The sequence below is a fragment of the Rhinopithecus bieti genome, unplaced genomic scaffold (genome assembly GCF_001698545.2).
Source record: "Rhinopithecus bieti isolate Rb0 unplaced genomic scaffold, ASM169854v2 scaffold_29928, whole genome shotgun sequence".
Classification (NCBI taxonomy): Eukaryota; Metazoa; Chordata; class Mammalia; order Primates; family Cercopithecidae; genus Rhinopithecus; species Rhinopithecus bieti.
In genome coordinates this window covers 1,165,947-1,186,662 of record NW_016814053.1, presented here as the reverse complement: position 1 = coordinate 1,186,662, position 20,716 = coordinate 1,165,947, and the positions used below count along the sequence as shown (strand labels likewise).

General features: G+C 43.8%; 1 protein-coding gene across 2 annotated transcripts in view; it reads left to right on the top strand.

Annotated features, from left to right (window-relative positions):
• The window catches only part of RPS29 (ribosomal protein S29), a 12,587-nt gene extending 2,937 nt beyond the window's left edge, over window positions 1-9,650 (top strand). The window contains exon 3 of one of the 2 annotated variants that reach the window (XM_017849491.1): window positions 8,460-9,650. In XM_017849491.1, coding sequence (XP_017704980.1) covers window positions 8,460-8,489 — 30 coding nt within the window. In that variant the 3' untranslated portion in view covers window positions 8,490-9,650. Of the gene's footprint in view, window positions 1-1,692; window positions 1,797-8,459 lie in introns of those variants that run through there. The other variant, XM_017849492.1, reaches the window with a different exon arrangement.
• The last annotated feature ends 11,066 nt before the right edge of the window (window positions 9,651-20,716 follow it).

Genomic DNA, 20,716 nt, shown 5'->3' with positions numbered 1-20,716 from the left:
TTTTTTTTTTTTTTTTTTTGAGACGAAGTTGCACTCACCCAACCTGGAGTGCAATGGCATGATCTCGGCTCACTGCAGCCTTCGCCTCCCCGGTTCAAGCGATCGATTCTCCTGCCTCAGCCTCCTGAGTAGCTGGGATTACAGGCGCTCGCCACCATGCCTGGCTCATTTTAATTTTAATTTTTAGAAGAGACAGGGTTTCACCATATTGGTCAGGCTGGTCTCGAACTCTTGACCTCATGATCCGCCCGCCTCTCAAAGTGCTAGGATTACAGGCGTGAGCCACCGCGCCCGGCCACCCTAAATGTTTGGTAGGGTCATATACTGGAATGAACTAAAAGTTTGGGGTCAGAAAGATAATTGTTAATATTCAGCAAACAAGGGTCTGCCATTTAGTGCTTCTGTCTCTTGATCACCTTAAGCAAATGTTTATATAAAACTTTTGGCTTCTAAAAGTCTTTTAAATAGTAATTTGGGGTTTGTTTAAGGTGAAAACGAATTTATGATTGACTCATTGAGAAAATTCACCAGCTTTTGATTCTTAATTATTTTGTATTGGACAATACTGTTCTATAATGATGTAAATTTTTTTTTTTTTTTTTTTTTTTGGAAACTGGGTCTCCCTCTGTTGCCCAGGCTGGAGTGCAGTGGTGTGATCTCAGCTCACTGCAACCTCCCCCTCCCGGGTTCAAGCAATTCTCCTGCCTCAGCCTCCCGAGGGGCTGGGATTACAGGGGTCTGCCACCCACCACGCCCGGCCTGTTTTTTGTGGAGATGGGGTTTCGCCGTGTTGACCAAGCTGGTCTTGAGTTCCTGACCTCAGGAGATCGGCCGCCTTGACCCCTCAGAGTGCTGGTATTACAGGCGTGAGCCACTTGGCGCCCTGTTGTAAATTAATATGAATTCTGCAGTGCAGCAGGGACAGAGAAAGTACCTTTAAATTCAGGCTTGGCAGCCTTGAACAAATACTTAAGTATATGCTTCTTGTTAAAATGAGAAGGTTCGCCTAATTCGAGAGGTATATCACACATAAGAAAATGGATCTTGGCCCACGCCCTAGCTCTGTGTCCTAGATAAACTGTGGGCCAGGCCAGGTGCCTCTCGCCTGAAATTCCAGCACTTTGGGAGGCCGACAAGGTGGGCGGATCTCTTGAGCCCAGGATTTCCGCTAGAAGCCTTGCCAACATGGCGAAAACCTGTCTCCACAAAAATAAGCTTTGTATGGTGGCCCGCGCCTGTGGTCTCAGCTACTCACGAGGCGGAGATGGGAGAATTGCTTGAACCCAGGAGGCTTAGGTTGCAATCAGTGGAGATAACTCCATTGCACGCCAGTCCGGGAGACAGCAAGACTGTCTCAAAAAAAAAAAAAAAAAAAAAAAAATAAACCTTTTAATTATATTTCCCTCCGAAAAAACTATCCTGTGCATTTGGTAAAGATCATTTACTAGTGTTTTGTTTTGGGAAACATTACTTTGATGGAAGAAGCGGGATAGCATTACCAAAAATCATTCTAAAACATAGTTGATTCTGCAGTAGGCATTCAATAAATATTTAAACTATGTAGAACCTGGTGTGGTTAGTTTGGGTAGGTCAGAGGTCCAGTTAAACATTCTATAATGAGCCATTTTTTTTTGTGAGAAGTAGAGATTAAAGCATTTTGAAATAAATCATTATCTGCTTTTTTTTTTTCAGTTGGACTAAATGATCTTCCTTCAAAGGATTATCCAAGGCATCTACTCAGTGAAAAACCATGATAGTTCTTTGTACATAAAATAAACATTTGAAAAAACCCTTCAGTTTATGTTTGATCTTCCTTCAAAGGATTATCCAAGGCATCTACTCAATGAAAACCATGATAGTTTTTTGTACATAANATATATATATATATATATATATATTTTGAGATGGAATCTTGCTCTGTCGCCAGGCAGGAGTGCAGTGGCACGATCTCTGCTTATTGTAACCTGATTTCAAGCCATTCTGCCTCAGCCCCCACGCTCAGCTAATTTTTGTATTTTTAGTAGAGATGAGGGTTTCATCATGTTGACCAGGATGGTCTTGGTCTCTTGACTTCGTGATCCGCCTACCTTGGCCTCCCACGAAGTGCTGGGATTTCAAGCGTGAGCCACCATGCCCTGCAAGAAATCTTCTAAAAATTTAAATTTTATTACGTTCTCAATACACTTGTCTCGATGGCTTATTTTCCCTGAGTTAACAAAAAATTGTACCAGCCAGTAAACTGGTAAATGCCAGTTTTATACTTTACAAAATGTGTCAGGTTCATGCCAGTAATCCCACTACTTTTGGAGGTCAGAGTGGGAGGATTGCTTGAGCCCAGGAGAACACCCTGGGCCACATAGTGAGACCTTGTCTCTAAAGAAATTTTTGTTTGTTTTGTTTTGAGACGGAGTCTCGTTCTGTTACTTAGGCTGGAGTGCAGTGGCGCCATCTCGGCTCCCTGCAAGCCCAGCCTCCCGGGTTCATGCTGTTCTCCTGCCTCAGCCTCCTGGGGGACTACAGATGCCCACCACTAAACCCGGCTGATCTTGTGTATTTTTAGTAGAGATGGGGTTTCACTGTGTTAGGATGAGAAAAAAATGTTTTAAGGAATTTATATATGTTCACACACTTCTGAAGAGATATAGGGGCTTATCTGTCAATGTGTGCATGTTCATATTTGTGGAGAAAAGCAGTTGGGAGTATTTGGAGGGGTTGTGCAAGTTGTAAAAAATCATGGTCCTGAAAGACGTCTACTGGGGGACTCAGTAAAAGGTGAAGTGTAGGTGTAGTGTGTGGTTGCTTCAACATTGGTAATGCAGGTGACTGACATGAGATGGAATAAATGAAGGTAGGTGAAAATTCTTGGAACTTGACATGTTGTCATCTGGAAGTCTATTAGAAATGCCCTGTTCGGGTATACCCTGTGCCTCCTGAATTGGTGTACATTTGAACAAGAGCCCCTACGTGATCCAGGTTTGGAAAGTAGTGTGCTACCACTTGTGGACAATTGTACAAATACTTGAGTTCCTATATGCCAGACAATTCTGTAGTGAATGAAAAGTTCTCTATTAAATTTATATGCTGATAGAGCAGCAATACATGATAATGCGCGTTATTTGAAGAAAAGCAGGATAAAAGAGGTATATGTGCTAAATGTTGAGGTCAGAGAAGAAAGCCATACTTACATTTGGCTTATGAACTTAATAGAGGTTACAGCATAGATTGTGTGGGGAAGAGAATTCCTGAATGGAATCGGAGAAATAGCAAAGTTGTGGATGAAGAGTAAGAAAGTTGGTCAGGGTCTGTAGTAGCCTTGTAGGTTATAGTTAGATATTGTGAGATTAGCATCCGTTTGGAAACTTACTTTCGTAGAGGTGGGGTATTACTATGCTGTCCAGGTTAGTCTGAACTCTTGGGATCGAGTGATCCTCCTGCAGCCTCCCAAATAGCTGGGACAACAGGTGTGCACTACTGTGCCCAGCAGTGAACTAAGTTCTTAAGAGCCAAACATACTTCAGTGAGGCAGAGGTAGAAATAAAGTTATTGCAATAGTCTAGGCAAGTGATTTTGGCTTGCATTAGGATGGATGGGAGTGGTTGAGATAGTCACTACTTTTTTTTTTTTTTTTTGGGGGGGCTTTTTTTTGAGACAGAGTCTCGCTCTGTCGCCCAGGCTGGAGTGCAGTGGCCGGATCTCAGCTCACTGCAAGCTCCGCCTCCCGGGTTTACGCCATTCTCCTGCCTCAGCCTCCCTAGTAGCTGGGAGTACAGGCGCCCGCCACCTCGCCCGGCTAGTTTTTTGTATTTTTTAGTAGAGACGGGGTTTCACCAGGTTAGCCAAGATGGTCTTGATCTCCTGACCTTGTGATCCGCCCATCTCGGCCTCCCAAAGTGCTGGGATTACAGGCTTGAGCCACCGCTCCCAGCTTTTTTTTTTTTTTTTTTTTTTTTTTTTTGGCAGAGTCTTGCTCTGTCACCCAGGCTGGAGTGCAGTGGTGCACTGCAGCCTCAATCTCCTGGGCTCAAGCTATCCTTCCATTTCAGCCTTTTGAAGCTGGGACTACAGGTGTACACCACCATGCCAGGATAATATTTTGTGTTTTTAGTAGAGACGGGGTTTGTTGTCCAGGCTGGTCTTGAACTCCTGGGTTCAAGTGATCAGCCTGCCTTGGCCTCCCAAAGTGGATTACAGGCGAGGGCCACTGCAACCAGCCTTACTGTGGGAGACAAGGTTTGTTGAAGGAACCGATATGGGAGATAGGAGTAGATAATGACTCCTAGGGGCTGGGTGTAGTGGCTCACTCCTGTGATCCCAGCACTTGGGGAGGCCTAGGCGGGAGAACAGCAAAAATTTAAAAGAGAAAATTAGCCGGGTGTGGTTGTGCCTGCCTAGCTACTTGGGAGGCTTGTGCCACTGCACGCTACCTGGGCAACAGAATGAGACCCAGTCTAAGAATGACTCCAAGGATTTTGGCCTGAGCAACTGGAAGGATAGAATTACTGTTGAGATAGGTCTTCCCAGATTTGGGAAGAATAGAAAGTTCAGTTTGGACATGTTGACTTTGAGACATGTCTTATACATCCAAATAGAATCTGTTTTAAGCAGAGAGTGAGTGATCAACTGTATTGTGTGCCTGTGATTAAGACAGAATTGGTAACCCCAGTTTCATCTGAGAGGAGGGGAAGTGTGACAGAAGGGAAGCTGGAATGAGCATCTTAACTGGTTGCAGCTAAATTATCTTTGCCAATTTTTGTTTGTTTGTTCTGAGATGGAGTTTCGCTCATGTTGCCCAGGCTGGAGTGCAGTGGTGTGATCTTGGCTCACTGCAACCTCCGCCTCCCGGGTTCAAGCAATTCTCCTGCCTCAGCCTCCTGAGTAGCTGGGATTACAGGCATGCACCACCATGCCCGGCTTGTTTTGTACTTTTAGTAGAGACGGGGTTTCTCCATGCTGGTCAACGGCTGTTCTCGAATTCCAGACCTCAGGTGATCTGCCCATCTCAGCCTCCCAAAGTGCTGGGATTGTAGGCGTGAGCCACCGCGCCCAGCCTTTTTATTTTTCTTTTGAGATGGAGTGTTGCTCTGTTGCCCGGGCTGGAGTGCAGTGGCATGATTTCAGCTCACTGCAACCTCTGCCTCCCGGGTTCAAGCGATTCTCCTGCCTTAGCCTGCCAGGTAGCTGGGATTACAGGCATCTGCCAGTGTCTGGCTGATTTTTTGTATTTTTAGTAGAGGTAGGGTTTCACCATGTTGGCCAGGCTGCTCTCGAACTCCTGACCTGAGGTGATCCACCTGCCTCAGCCTCCCAAAGTGCTAGGATTATAGGCATGAACCACCGCACCTGGCCGCCAATTTTTTGAAAACATAATTGAACACATTCCTAGTATATTTCCCTTAGAAGGAGCTTGTAGAAGTTAGGGACACTGGAGCTTAAGTTTCATAAGCTTCATAGTAAATCCACCTATGCGCCTAACCCTGAACCCCAGGTGTATGTGATGATAAAGTTGGTGTTGGGGAAGTGTCTAGGAAAGAACCAGGTTTCAATCTGGGTAAGGAGGTGGGAAGAATATTGGGAGATGAGGTTGAGGATGTAAAAAAGATTTATTGGTAATGGGATGAGCTGGTATTGCAGATAGAGTAGATGAGAAGCTGTGTCAGCTAAGCAAATGTAAAAAAAGTTTGGGAGATGATGAGAGAAGCTTACATATGTAGTGGTGAGTTAGGTCAACAAGGGTGTGAGATGTGTTTAATTTGGTCATAAGAGTCTCTTGGATGAGCTGGGCTCTGGTCTAGTGTGATGGCCTGGTGTAAATTCCGTAAGAGACGTGCAGTGCCTTAGGTAATGGAAGGGAAACACTTCCTAGCCAGTCCTATCCCTGTGCATACATGGTGGTAGTAAGTGGGAAGGCTGCTGTGGATAGGTGGTCTGGCTTTTCTAGTAGGGGTTGAATAATGCTTACTTTATAAAGATTCTGTTTTAAAATGTGTTACGTGCCAGACATTATGCTAAGTGCTTTATACACATTGCCTTTTTCAAGTCTTTTCAGTAGATGTTATCATCATCACATAACCAAGGAAACTGAGGCTCAGAGATTAAGTAATTTTCAAGGTCTCCCAAAGAAAGAGACGAAAGGACTGGAACTGGGTCTGTCTGACATCAGTGCTTATGCTCTTAATATCTAGAACACACTTATTGTAAGGTGAAAGGACTGTGCATCTCTTATTCCCAAAGATCACTTAGTTACTTGAGGGCAGGAGTAAGTGTTTCCTTTCATATTTACATATATACCAAGCACATAGCAAGATGCCTTGTAGATTAATAGGTCCTCATTTGTTGGGGAATTGAACTAAATTACCTAGTAAAAGCTCAATAAGTGTTGATGGCAAAAGATGGTAGGTGCTATAGGAGAGGCCCAAACAACCATTGGAACATAGAGGATCTATTCTTTCTTTTTCAAAATTTGTTGTAGAGACAGGGTCTTGCAATGTTGCCCGGGTTGGTCTTACACTCCTGGCCTCAAGTGATCCTCTTGCTGGGACTACGTGTGTGAGCCACTACTCTGGCAGAGGATATATTCTTAGGTTTGGATTCTGTCTTAGTGTCTTTGGGCCACTGTAACAAAATCGAGTAGACTGAGTGGCTTAAATAACAGACATTTATTTCTCACAGTTCTGGAGGCTGGGAAGTCTGAGATCAAGGTGCTGGTAGATTTCATGTCTGATGAGAGCTGTTTCCTGACTCATAAATGGTGCCTTCTCATTGTGTCCTTACACGGTGGATAGGGCAAATGAGCTTTCCTGGGCTTAATTTATAAGGGGACTAATCCCATAAGGGTTGATCTCTCATGGCCTAATCTCTTTCCAAAAATGCCCCACCTCCTAGAACCCATAGGCTAGGGTTTCAACATGTGGATTTTATGGGGAACACAAACATTTTGGCTATAGAATCTCCTTTAATACAACAACTCCCTGAGGTACAGTTCCCATTTTACAAGTGAGGTGACTGAGGCACAATGAATAAGTAACTTTCCCAAGATTGTATAGCTAGTAAGAGAGATTCAACCAGGTAGTGTGTCTTGAAAACTGCTCTTACCACTAAACTGTAAATGTTCAACAAAAAGTGAAAGCTGGCTGGGCGTGGTAGCTCACACCTGTAATCCCAGCACTTTGGGAGGCCAAGGCAGGTGGATCACAAGGCCAGGAGTTCAAGACCAGCCTGGTCAACATGGTGAAACCCCATCTCTGTTAAAAATACAAAAATCAGTTGAGCGTGGTGGTGTGCGCCTGTAATCCCAGCTACTTGGGAGGCTGAGGCACAAGAATCGCTTGAACCTGGGAACAGTATAATCAGGATCAGCCACGACAGTCTGGGAGACCTGGAGTGTAGACCTTTGTTTCAATAAAATAAAATAAAAAAAAAAGTGAAAGCTTTGGTATAGTATGTAGTTCTATCAAATTGCTGAAAGAAAAAATTTTTTTTTTTTTTTTTTTTTTTTTTTTGAGAAGGAGTCTCACTCTGTCACCCAGGCTGGAGTGCAGTGGCCAGATCTCAGCTCACTGCAACTCGCTCCCGGGTTTTTATCCGCCTATTTCTTCCTGCCTCGCTCTCCGAGTAGCTGGGACTACAGGCGCCCGCCACCTCGCCCGGCCTAGTTTTTTGTATTTTTTTAGTAGAGACGGGGTTTCACGTGTTAGCAGGACAGTCTCGATCTCCTGATCGTGATCCGTCCTGCCTCGGCCTCCCAAAGATGGCTGGGAATTACAGGCTTGAGCCACCGCGCCCGGCCCGGCCGAAAATTTTTTTATAAAAAGTGAAAGATTGTATATGTGCTACAATTTTATTATGTTAAACTACACAGGGAAAAAAATCAGAAGGAAACATGTCATTATGTTAGCAGCATTTGACTTTGGGTGATGTGATTTATGATTTGATTTGCAGCAGTGTCTGATTAAGACTCATTTAGAGATTGAGTAACCAGAGACTGCAGTATATAATGTCCCTGGTACCAATATTGCTAGTGAGGCTTCTACTCCTTCTAAAACAGCTCATTCTATTTTTAGATTGCTTTGATAGTAAGGTTTTTCTTAGGTTGCTATGATTTCATTCTACTGATTTTGACTGATACTCATTGATATTAATTCTGTGTTGTCCTGTACAAACCAAGTCTAATCTCTGCCAAAAAAAAAAAAAAAAAAAAGGGGCTAAATATTTAGGCATGAAGGCTCTCATATTTTCCTAGAATCTTCTTATTTCCAGTATAACCATCTCTGATTATTTCAACTGTTTCTCTAAGACATGATTTAGAGTGATCTTTGGTGTTCTCTGAATTAATTCCACTCAATCTAGATCCTGATAGTGACATAACATGTTTCACAGGGCAGGCATGCAGTAAAAATTTATTGAATTTGGTTGGGCATCATTGCTTTTTCACTTTTATGGGTCCTCTTTTACCATTACAGAAAGACCTGAGCTCTTTTCTTTGGCACTAGCCTATGGAGGTGACACCCATCTCCTCCATCATGGCCATCCTCAGACCCCTTGCGAAGCCCAAGATCATCAAAAAGAGCACCAAGAAGTTCAGTGGGCACCAGTCAGACTGATATGTCAAAATTAAGTGTAAACGGTGGAAACACAGAGGTATTGGCAACATGGTTCATAGAAGGTTCAAGGGCCAGCTCTATGCCCAACATTGATTATGGGAGAAACAAACAAACAAAAAAAGACAAAGCACATACTGACCAGTGGCTTCTGGAAGTTCCTGGTCCACAATGTTAAGGAACTGGAAGTACTGCTGATGTGCAACAAATCTTACTGTGTTGAGATCACTCATGATGTTTCCTCCAAGAACTGCAAAGCCATCTTAGAAAGAGCACCCCAGGTGGTCATCAGAGTCACCAATGCCAGTGCCAGCCTACACAGTGCAGAAAGTGAATAGACAGCAAATGTGTTTGTTTTATTGGGACTTAAATAAAACCAATAAAACTGTAAAACAAAACAACAAAACCAGAGACCCTGGCTTTTGGACAGTTGTTTGTGTGGCTAATCCCCCAACAGTTTTATTTTTTAAAATTTTATTATGTATTGTTTTTGAGATGAAGTCTTGCTCTGACTGGAATGCAGTGGATGCAAGCTCAGCTCACTGCAACCTCCACCTCCCAGGTTCAAGCGATTCTCCTGCCCCAGCCTCCCAAGTGGCTGGGATTACAGGTGCCCACCACCACACCTGGCTAATTTTTATATTTTTGTAGAGATGGAGTTTTACCATGTTGGCCAGGCTGGTCTCGAACTCTTGACCTCAAGGGATCCTCCCACCTCAGCTTCCCAAAGTGCTGGGATCACAGGTGTGTATTAGTTCATTTTCACACTGCTGATAAAGACATACCCAAGACTGGGAAGAAAAATAGGTTTATTGGACTCACAGTTCCAAGTGGCTGGGGATGCCTCACAATTATGGTGGAAGGTGAAAGGCACTTCTTAGATGGCAGCGGCAAGCGAGAAATGAAGAAGACATGAAAGCAGAAATCCCTTATAAAACCATCAATTCTCGTGATACTTATTCACTACCACGAGAAAGTATGGGGGAAACGGTCCCATGATTCAGTTATCTCCCACTGGGTCCCTCTCACAACATGTGGGGATTATGGAAGTACATTTCAAGATGAGATTTGGGTGGGGACACAGAGCCCACAAACCGTAATCAAGGCATGAGCCACCACGCCCGGCCTTCAACAGTTTTAAAGCAGACTGCTTGCATAACCTCTGCTAGGACATCGTTCTTTAAAACTATCTTTAATGGTAATTGGTATATTAGGGATTTGGGTTTTTAGGTAGGCAGAGAAAAAGCACTTCTAGTAGTACGATTAAGAAGGGTATAATAAAGTATCTTAATTTCCTCAATATCCACAAAAATTGAAAAATAGAGGCCAGGCACAGTGGCTTCTGCCTGTGATCCTAGCCTTTTGGGAGGTTGAGACAGGAGGATCGTTTGATGCCAGGAGTTCCAGATCAGCCTGGGCAACATCAGGAGACCCTATATCTACCAAAATTAAACAAAAGTACCCCAAAACAATTAGCCAGGCGTGGTGGTACATGTCTGTAGTCTCAGCTACTCAGGAGGCTGAGGTGAGAGGATCACTTGAGCCCAAGAGGTCCAGGTTTCAATGAGTCGTGTTTGTACCACTTAAAAAAAAAAAAAAGGCTGTACTATTAGCTGTTTCTCAGGAAGGTTAATGCAGAACATAAGAGGCTCAGTTTGTAATATGTGTGTGTAGGAATCAAGGCTATACAGGGTCCAAAAATTAGCCTAGATTATGTGTGCTAGTTCTGGTTATCTTCTATCTTTTAGAATTTTAAAAGAATAGAGGCAGAAAGTCACAAGCTTAATCTAGATGAGGTAATTATCATTTAATATCTTGAACATAAAGTCATTTGCTAAATTAGAATTTTTTTTTTTTTTTGGACATGGCCTTGCTCTGTCACCCAGACTGGCATTTAGTGGCACAAACATGGCTTATTGCAACCTCAACCTCCTGAGCTCAAGTAATCCTCCTACCTCAGACCCCAAGTAGCTAGGACCATAAGTATGCACCACAATGCCCAGCTAATTTTTATAAAATTTTTCATAGAGATGGAAGTCTCACCATGTTGCCCAGGCTGGTCTGGAACTCCTGGGCTCATGCAATCCTCCCTCCCTGGCCTCCCAAAGTGTTGGGATCACGGGGGTGAGCCACTGTGCTCAGCCAGGAAATAATTTAGAGAAGCCAGAACTGGCTTCCTTTGGTGAAACTCCTTTTGTTAAATTCAGCCTATTATGTATGTTGATGGTGACCACACTTTGAGCAGATTCCAGACTGGACCTTCTGACTGCTATAAACAAATGGTGGATTCCCATTATTAGTTTATGGGACAGAAATATTGAAGGCCTGTAGAACTATAATGCCTTCCCCTTCCTTCTTTCATTCACCCACTTCATTGGTCCTATTAGGCCCCTTAGAAAGAGATCCCTGATGCCAGGTACAGTGGCTCACACCTGTAATCCCAGCACTTTGGGAGGCTGAGGCGGGTGGATCACCTGAGGTCAGGAGTTCAAGACCAGCCTGGCCAACATAGTGAAACCCCGTCTCTACTAAAAATACAAAAAAATTAGCCAGGCATGGTGGCAGGTGCCTGTAATCCCAGCTACTCGGGAGGCTGAGGCAGGAGAATGGCGTGAACCCGGGAGGCAGAGCTTGCAATGAGTGGAGATCGCGCTGCTGCACTGCAGCTTGGGCGACAGAGCGAGACTCTGTCTCAAAAAAGAAAAAAAAGAAAAAGAAAGAGACCCCTCGCTGCCCATATAGCTGTATAGTTTGAGAACCACTGATCCTGGGGCAAGGACTCAAAGTCTCTGGCTCTAGAAGTGGCTGGTGTGGACCTCAAGTGGACCCTGTTCCAAGAGTCCAAAGGACACATTTCAGGAAGCTGTGCTCTAAGCCTAAATGACCAACCTTGCCTTCACTTTGGACATACACAATCTGGTCATCTTCCTTGATTTCTGTTCTTTCCTCAGGCCTTCCAGTTTCTTCGTGGGTGACCCCTCCTTACCAGTGCTTTGTTCCGAGTCAGCTCACCAGACCCAGCAGGCTGCCACTAAAGGTTTATTGTAAAACCTTGATTAATTCAGATAACCTTGAAATACTTACATAACATCACTGACAAATAGGAAAGGGACTGCATTTCCATTGATAGAGACTATGGCTAGAGTTACTAAGGTCTGGAAAAAAGGTAGGAGAGTGAAGTATCTGGAGACGCAGGGAGAGAAAGAGACTGGTGTTAAGAGAAAAATCACACCTTTTTCCTGCTTGTATCTTACAGTGGTTCTACCACCAGTAATGCAGGATCCCTCTGGTCTCTCTGAACACATTTTAGGACAGGCCCGTATTCGGGAGCTGAGTTTGTAACTTCCTACTGTGTGTAATCTAGGTTCGAATGGGATCATCGTAGGTGTGTTTATGACCTTAACTGTAACAGCTATGAAATAAAAAAAAATGGTTTAGTTTAATAATAATGTTGTAAGAGTATAAGTTCCAGTAGCTTCATGTACATTGTGCAACCCAATAATAATTATGCTGACCATGTAAACAGCTCCCTCGTGTAGACTGAGACTCCATTGCCAAACATCAAGCGTTAACAGCAAGTGCTAGAAAAATCAATAAGCCTTTACCCAGGGAACCAAAGATATGTGGGTTACTAAAACCTCTAACAGTTGCCCACAAAGAGTAATATCGCATTATTTTAATGCCAAAGGAGGTTTTCATTTCATTTCCTAAATAATAACAAGATCGCATATTAAAGGACAAGTTGATGGAGCGATAAAATTCCTGGCAGCACAGACAAATCAATAACAGGCTAAAATAAAAAGAAACGAAACTTGTCTCTTGGCAGTCTATTTAGTTGAATTTCATAGACTGAGTCTGGTTCACCCTGGATTTTCTTTTCACACACCCACACATCCCATTTCATGATGACACTTGTGCATCTGTTCTTCCTTTGATGGTAATTAACTCTTATTAACATTCATGAAGACTAAGTGTGGGCCTCTAGCACAGATGACATATTCAGACAACCACAAAAAGATAGGGTTTATAAAAACTAATGTGTATTTGGAACCGAGGCCAAAAGATAAAGATGGTTTACTCCACTAGTGCTGACATGCTTGAGAAATCCAAGGGGTGCTGACTCAATGTAAAAAGGATATAGGAGCCAAACTTTACCATTGTGTAATTTTGTCTTAGGCCAGTTCTGTCAAATATAGCTTCTGAAATTCTGAATAGTCCTCTGCCCAGTGTGGTTTAATTGTTGGTGTTGTCAGGACTCTTGGGGAGAAGTCACCTTTCTCTTTTTTTTTTTTTGATTCTAGCTCTGTCGTCCAGGCTGCAGTGCAGTGGTGCGATCTTGGCTCACTGCAGCCTCTGCCTGCTGGGTTCAAGAGATTCTCCTGCCTTAGCCTCCGGAGTAGCTGGGATTACAGGTGTGCACCATTACACCCAGCTAATTTTTATATTTTTAGTAGAGACGGGGTTTTGCCATGTTGGCCAGGCTGGTCTCAAACTTCTGACCTCAAGTGATCCGTCTGCTTTGGTCTCCCAAAGTGCTGGGATTACAGGCATGAGCCACCACACCTGGCCTATTTTTTTATTTTTTGTATTTTCTTTTGGTAATTTTCTTTCTCTCTCTCTCTCTCTCTCTCTCTCTCTCTCTCTCTCTCTCTCTCTCTCCTTTCACAGGGTCTCACTGTGTCATGCAGGCTGGAGTGAAGTAGTGTGATCTTGGCTTACTGCAGCCTCAACCTCCCAGGCTCAATGCAATCCTCCCATCTCAGCCTCCCAAGTATCTGGGACCACAGGCATGCATCACCAGCCTGGCTAATTTTTGTATTTTTGATGAGATAAAGTTTTGCCATGTTGCCCAGGTTGGCCTTAAATTCCTGGGCTCAACAGATCCACCTGCCTTGGCCTCCCAAAATGCTAGGACTACAGGCATGAGTCACCATGCCAGGCCAGGGTAATCTCTTTAAACACAATTTTCTTTAAAATTTTCTACATGGTCAGGAGACTTCATTATCTGATTTTTTTCTTTTTTTTTTTTTTTTTTTTTTTGAGACGGAGTCTGGCTCTGTCACCCAAGCTGGAGTGCACTGGCCAGATCTCAGCTCACTGAAAGCTCCGCCTCCCGGGTTCACGCCATTCTCCTGCCTCAGCCTCCCAAGTAGCTGGGACTACAGGCGCCCGCCACCTCGCCCGGCTAGTTTTTTGTATTTTTTAGTAGAGACGGGGTTTCACCGTGTTAGCCAGGATGGTCTCGATCTCCTGACCTTGTGATCCGTCCGCCTCGGCCTCCCAAAGTGCTGGGATTACAGGCTTGAGCCACCGCGCCCGGCCATTATCTGATTTCTGAGTGCCATAGCTTCTTTACTGCCAAGGGAGCAAAGCATGATGACAATGACCACTTCTCATTTGTATCCTTCATTATAAATTTTTCTAAATACACTTGCTCCTTGTTAGTGATTTTAATTTGTTCCTGAAAACACCACCACCAAGTTAAAAGCTATTAAGTTAAAAAATTCCATTAAGTTTTCAGAAAAAAATTATTTTTTTCTATGACACTACAAGGTACTTGAGTACTTTTCACAAAAAGAAGAATATACTAGTTAAACTTGGAAAAAAAGCTAATAAAAGTAATGTACAATAATTTGAAAGTATTCTGACCCCAACTGGTATATTGAAATTCAATTCTTGCACTAGCTAGGGTTAGAGAAGACCCCACAAGTTAAAGGGCATGATCCCAAACGAGGTTGTCCTCACTTTTGATGCCAGTCACACTTTGGGAGTCCCCAGTCAATTGGCTACAAATCTAGGGGTTTGGCCGGGCGTGGTGGCTCACACCTGTAATCCCAGCACTTTGGGAGGCCGAGGCAGGTGGATCACCTGAGGTTAGGAGTTCGAGAGCAGCCTGGTCAACATGGTGAAACCCCATATCTACTAAAAATACAAAAATTAGCAGGGCATGGTGGCCGTCGCCTATAATCCCAGCTACTTGGGAGGCTGAGGCACGAGAATTGCTTGAACCTGGGAGGCAGAGGTTGCAGTGAGCTGAGATGGCGCCACTGCACTTCAGCCTGGGCAACAGAGTGAGACTTGGTCTCAGTAAAACAAAACAAAACAAAACCAAAAAAACCCAGGGGTTTCTGAAGATTTCCTTCAGGTTTGCCGTTTTGCTAGAATGACTCACATTACTCAGGAAAATACTGTATTTACAATTATGTTGTATTATGAAGGATACAAGTTAGGACCAGCCAATGGAGAGACACATAAAGTAAGATCTAGGAGGGCCCTGGATCGAAGCTTTTATGTCCTGCATTGTGGAATCAGGGTGTATCACCCTCTCAACACATTGATATGTTCACCAACCAGGATGCTTCACCATGGTTCAGTATCTAAAGTTTTTATTGGGGTTTTATGATATATGTATAATTGATTGAATCACTGGGCAAGTGATTGAACTAAATCTCCACCCCTACCCCTTACTCTGGAGGTCAGGCTGACCCAAAGCACCAACTATCTAATCACATAGTTGGTCTTGCTGGTAACTGGCCTCCATCTTGAGTCATCTCATCTTCCAGCATAAATTCAGGTGTGATCCAAGAGGCTCATGAAAAACAAAGATATCCCTGTTACTTAGGGAATTCCAATCATTTTGAGTCTGCCTCCTAGGAACCAGAGACAAAGGCCAGTCAAATTCTTTACTATAAAACAGAAAGCATATGAAAAAATATTGTGCACACTGTGTCACATCACAAACATAAGTTTATTGAACTTGCCAGTGGTGGAGTGTTGGTTGATAGGAGAGGTCTGAGAGCATCATTCTTTGCAAAGTGTATTCTTTCTGTACCATTTTCTTGACCAATTTTCACCTTTTCTGGGGATTATTACTGTTTTGCACTCAAACTACTGTTAAAAATAAAGCTACAGTGCAGGAAAACTTCTTCAAGGCACAATAAAGGCTAAACTCATGGAAATGGTACTCATTCATCCACACAGAATGAAGCCTCTCAAGATGTTTCCTTTTATTCCTACTCAGTTGGTGCATGTACCCAAAACAAACATTTTGAGTTCGTCCAAACACAGTTCACTTTTGTTCTATATGTCCTCTGTTTTGTTGTGTAAATTGGTGAGTGTCTCTTTGCCTGAAGTTGTAGTGTTGAAAGATCAGTTCTGATAGTGTATTTATTTAGAGCATTTTAGAGCAAAAAAAATGTATATTGGTATCCTAGGGGTTCCTAAGACCACTCTCAGACTCAGTGATTTACTAGAAGGCCTCAAAGGACTCAGAAAAGCTGTTATACTCACCGTTATGTTTTATTACAGTGAAAGGATACAGGTTAAAATCGGAAAAGGGAAAAGGCACATAGGGTGGAATCCAGGAAAAATTGGATAGAAACTTCCAGTTGTCCTCTCCAGTGGACTCACGCGGACACTGCCTACTTCCCTAGCAAGGATGTGTGACAGCGCGTGCAAAGTGTTGTTAATCAGGGAAGCTAACCCAACCCTTGGCATTTAGGGTTTTTATTGGGGTCAGTCACATAGACATGCAGCACCCACTGACCTGAGCTCCTCAGACACTGCTCCTCAGAACTCACATCGACACAAAATGACCCAAGGCTTCAGCAATAGAAAAACATTCTTAATAGGCTTATTATTCCAAGGGCTCAGAGTTTATCTTTTTGGAGTGAGTCAAGGGCCAGTCCTCCTGAAGACAGGACTTTCTTTGGAATGTGTAGTGCCTGAACCACCAGGGCCTGCTGACTTACTGCTTTACTGCATAACTGAGAAAGAAGGTATTTTCTTTTCTTTCTTTTTTCTTTTCAGATGGAGTTTTGCTCATTGCCCAGGCTGGAGTGCAATGGCGCGATCTCGGCTCACCGCAACCTCTGCCTCCCAGGTTCAAGCAATTCTCCTGTCTCAGCCTCCTGAGTAGCTGGGATTACAGGCATGTGTCACCACACCCAGCTAATTTTGTATTTTTAGTAGAGATGGAGTTTCACCATGTTGGTCAGGCTGGTCTCAAACTCCCGACCTCAGGTGATCTGCCTGCCTTGGCCTCCCGAAGTATTGGGATTACAGGTGTGAGCCATGGCGCTTGGGCCAAAAGAAGGTATTTTCAAGAGCCATTATGATGGAAAATCATTTATGAACAATTGATGTGCAGGATACATCTGTACTTTGTTTAGAAGCTGGAGTCACTGGACCATTCGTGCTGTATAGAAAGAACTAAAAACACTGGCTTGGGAGTCAGGATACCCAACACTCCTGTCATAACCGTGGTGTGTGACCTTGACCTAGCCTCGTTTGTATCTTCTGTGAAATGAAAGGGTTATTAGACCTTTAATAGCTAAGGTTCTTTCTGGCTACAAAAGTCTTTTTCTACGAAGCCTTGTGTTATGGTTGGAATGTATCCCCCAAAGTTCATATGTTGATCTCCAGTGCAGCAGTATTGGGAGCTTTAAGAAGTGTTTAAGTCACAAGGGCTCCACCTCATGAATGGATTAATGCCATTATTCAGGGAGTGGGTTTGTTATCTTGGGGCTGGGCTCCTTATAAAAGACTCAGTTTGGCCCTCTCTTGCACTCTCTCTCTCTTTACCCTTCTGCCATGGGATGACATGGCATGAAGTCCCTTGCCAGATACTGGCACCCATATCTTATACTTCCTAGATTCCTGAGCTGTGAGAAAATACATTTCTTTTCTTTATAGATTACCCAGTCTATGGTCTTCTGTTATACAGCACAAAACAGACCAAGATACCTTGGTAACTTGCTATATGCAGTAATACCTCCTTCCTCTATACCAGATTTCTTACCTCTTTTTCAAAATTTAGAATAGCAGACTCAGGTGACTCATCAAGATTTCTATAACAGGCAGTTGTTAAACTTAGACTTTTCTGAGGTAAGAAATTTACGACTCTATGCTGGTTTATATCATGTTGCTCCTTTGTATTGTGTCTCTGTGAAGAGCAAATGAACAGAATGGCTCTGAGGGTCTCACTATTTCCTGACTCTGTCATTCACTCTTTGTATGATCAATTTCTTAACCTCTGGGTGAAAAACATCAGCAAAATGGTGACTTCCTACTTCTTTTTTTTTTTTTTTTGAGACAGAGTCTCACTCTGTCACCCAGACTGGAGTGCAGTGGTGGGATCTTGGCTCACTGCAACCTCCACTTCCCAGACTCATGCCGTTGCCATGCCTTAGCCTCCCGAGTAGCTGGGGCTACAGGCGTGTGCCACTACAGCTGGCTAATTTTCATATTTTCTTTCTAGCAGAGATGGGTTTTGCCATGTTGGCCAGGCTGGTCTTGAACTCCTGGCCTCAAGTGATCCACTTACCTTGGCCTCCCAAAGTGCTGAGATTACAGGTGTGAGCCACCGCACCCGGCCCCTACCTCTTTCAATGCAATACAATGTTGAAAAAATGAGACAATATCTGTAAAGTTTTTTGAGAGTAATTGGCCCGTAAGTGCACATGCTCTGCCTTGTTATAATTGCAGGGGATGCTAGGTTTTGAGACCTTAACTAAACCTAATTGCATTATGTGGATGCCTGTGCTGAGAAGAATCCTCAGGCCTGCCTGGAATTAGTAGGTCTGCTTTTGGGCAAGACTGAAGGTAAATCTTTCTAGGAGATGAGGGAGGGAAGGGTAGAGATGGGGAGCGGTGAAGATAGAGGAGTTGGGAGATGCGATAAGTGAAGCTCATTTCCTGAATTTCTGTAAGGCAGGATAGATCAGGATCTGATCCAGTGGAGGCAACCTGCAGGCAAGAATATTTATTAAACTCTCTCCTGGTTAGTCTGAGACCAGCCTGGCCAACATGGTGAAACCCTGTCTCTATTAAAAATACAAAAATTAGCCAGGTGTAGTGGTGCATGCCTGTAATCTCAGCTACTCAGGAGGCTAACGCAGGAGAATTGCTTGAACTTGGAAGGCGGAGGTTGCAGTGAGACGAGATTGCTCCACGGCACTCCAGCCTGAGCAACAGACAAACAAACAAACAAAACCCTCTCCTAGCTGATATTGAAAGCTTAACTTCTTTTTTTCTCTTTTTGATCTGTATTTACATAAAGACTAGCTGGTTTACAGTTATCTAATCACTAAAATAATCCTTCCTGTCCTAGTGAAAAATTCCCAGTTGGATAGTTGTTTTCATAATACAATGTCAATGAAATGCGGGTCAGTCTAGAAGATAATCTCATCTATAAAATAAGCACCGAAGTGTTGCAAGTACCAAATAAGTTAATGTGTAAAAAGGGCACAGATAGCTGACTGTGGATGGTTTTGATGGTGCAGGGCCTTGAAGGCTGGGGACTTAAGGTATAAATCATCTCCAGGCATCTGAGGACTCAAGGGGAGGCCGTGCACATGAGGAACAAACATCTTACCCTTGTTGTTTTGCCAGATAATCAGCTAGAATGGGAATTACTATGACTCTGGGGGCCTGAAGAGTATGTTGGTCCTCCTGGCAAATCTTCAGGGAGCACAATCTCAACCCACTATGGAATGGGTGCCTCGGTCACCCCAAGGAGTCACACTTTTTCCAGAGATGCCTTCCTATTTTCATTGCCGCTGTTCTCATTCCAGTGGTCCTTGCAACATCCAGGCTCCTGATCGGGAGTGCTAGGCCTGCAAATAAAGGGACTTAGCATTTACTAGACTGAAACACTGAGATGATGGACTACTCAATCTCAGGACAGCACACAGGGGAAAACCAAAAGTGAATGAAACCAAACTGTCAAGAGCTTGAAGTTGAAAACATTATTTATTGAGAAAGCTGTTGACAAGAACATTTTGAAAGCATTTGAACACAGGAAAATAGGCGGCTTAATTCGTTATTATTATTTTTATTTTAGAAATGGAGTCTCGCTCTGTCATGCAGGCTGGAGTGCAGTTGTGAAATTGTAACTCAGTGTAATGAACCCCTGGGCTCAAGGGATCCTCCTGCCCAGCCTCCCCAGTAGCTGGGACTACAGTCGTGCAACACCACACCGGACTAATTTTTTTTTTTTTTTTTTTTGAGACAGAGTCTCACTCTGTCGCCTGGGCTGTAGTGCGGTGACATGATCTTGGCTCACTGCAACCTCCATCTCCCAGGTTCAAGTGATTCTCCTGCCTCAGCCTCCCGAGTAGCTAGGATTACAGGTGCCCAGCACCACGCCCAGCTACTTTTTGTATTTTTAATAGAGACGGGATTTCACCATGTTGGCCAAGCTGGTCCTGAACTCCTGACCTCAAGTGATCCACCTGCCTCAGCCTCCCAAAGGGCTGGGATTACAGGTCTGAGCCACCACCGTGCCTGATCTTCTTCTTCTTTTTTTTTTTTTTTGAGACGGAGTTTCGCTCTTGTTGCCCAGGCTGGAGTGCAGTGGCACCATCTCAGCTCATTGCAATCTCTGCCTCCCAGTTCAAGTGATTCTCCTGCCTCAGTCTCCTGAGTAGCTGGGATTACAGGTGCCTGCCACCATGCCTGGCTACTTCTTGTATTTTTAGCAGAGATAGGGTTTCACCATGTTGGCCAGGCTGGTCTCTAACCCCAACCTCAGGTGGTCCACCCTCCTCAGTCTCCCAAAGTGGTGGGATTATAGGCCTGAGCCACCTCTGTGCCCAGCCTTCTTTTTTTTTTTTTTTTTTTTTGAGACAGTCTCACTCTGTCACCCAGGCTAGAGTGCAGTGGTGCAGTCTTGGCTCACTGCAACCTCCGCCCTCCAGGTTCAAGCGATTCTCTTGCCTCAGCCTCCCGAGTAGCTGGGACTACAGGCGCCCACCACCATACCTGGCTAATTTTTGTGTTTCTAGTAGAGATGGGGTTTCACTATGAGCCACTGCGCCTGGCCTCTTTTTTTAAAGATGAGATCTCACTATGTTGCCCAGGCTGGTCTTAAATTTCTGTCCTCAAGTGATTCTCCCCCTTCATCCTTCTGAGTAGTATCATTTTAGAATCTGTAAATATCTGTTGGTCTTTTGTTTGATGCTTTAAATCTGCAAGGGCTGTATAGGACTACACTGCTGCCACACCAGGGAGATATTGCTCGGCATACTATAGACTGCCATTGCCTAAACCAATGATTTCATCAGCTTGTTCTATAAGTTCAATTTTGTTTCTTTCCTTTTTTTTTTTTTTTTTTTTTT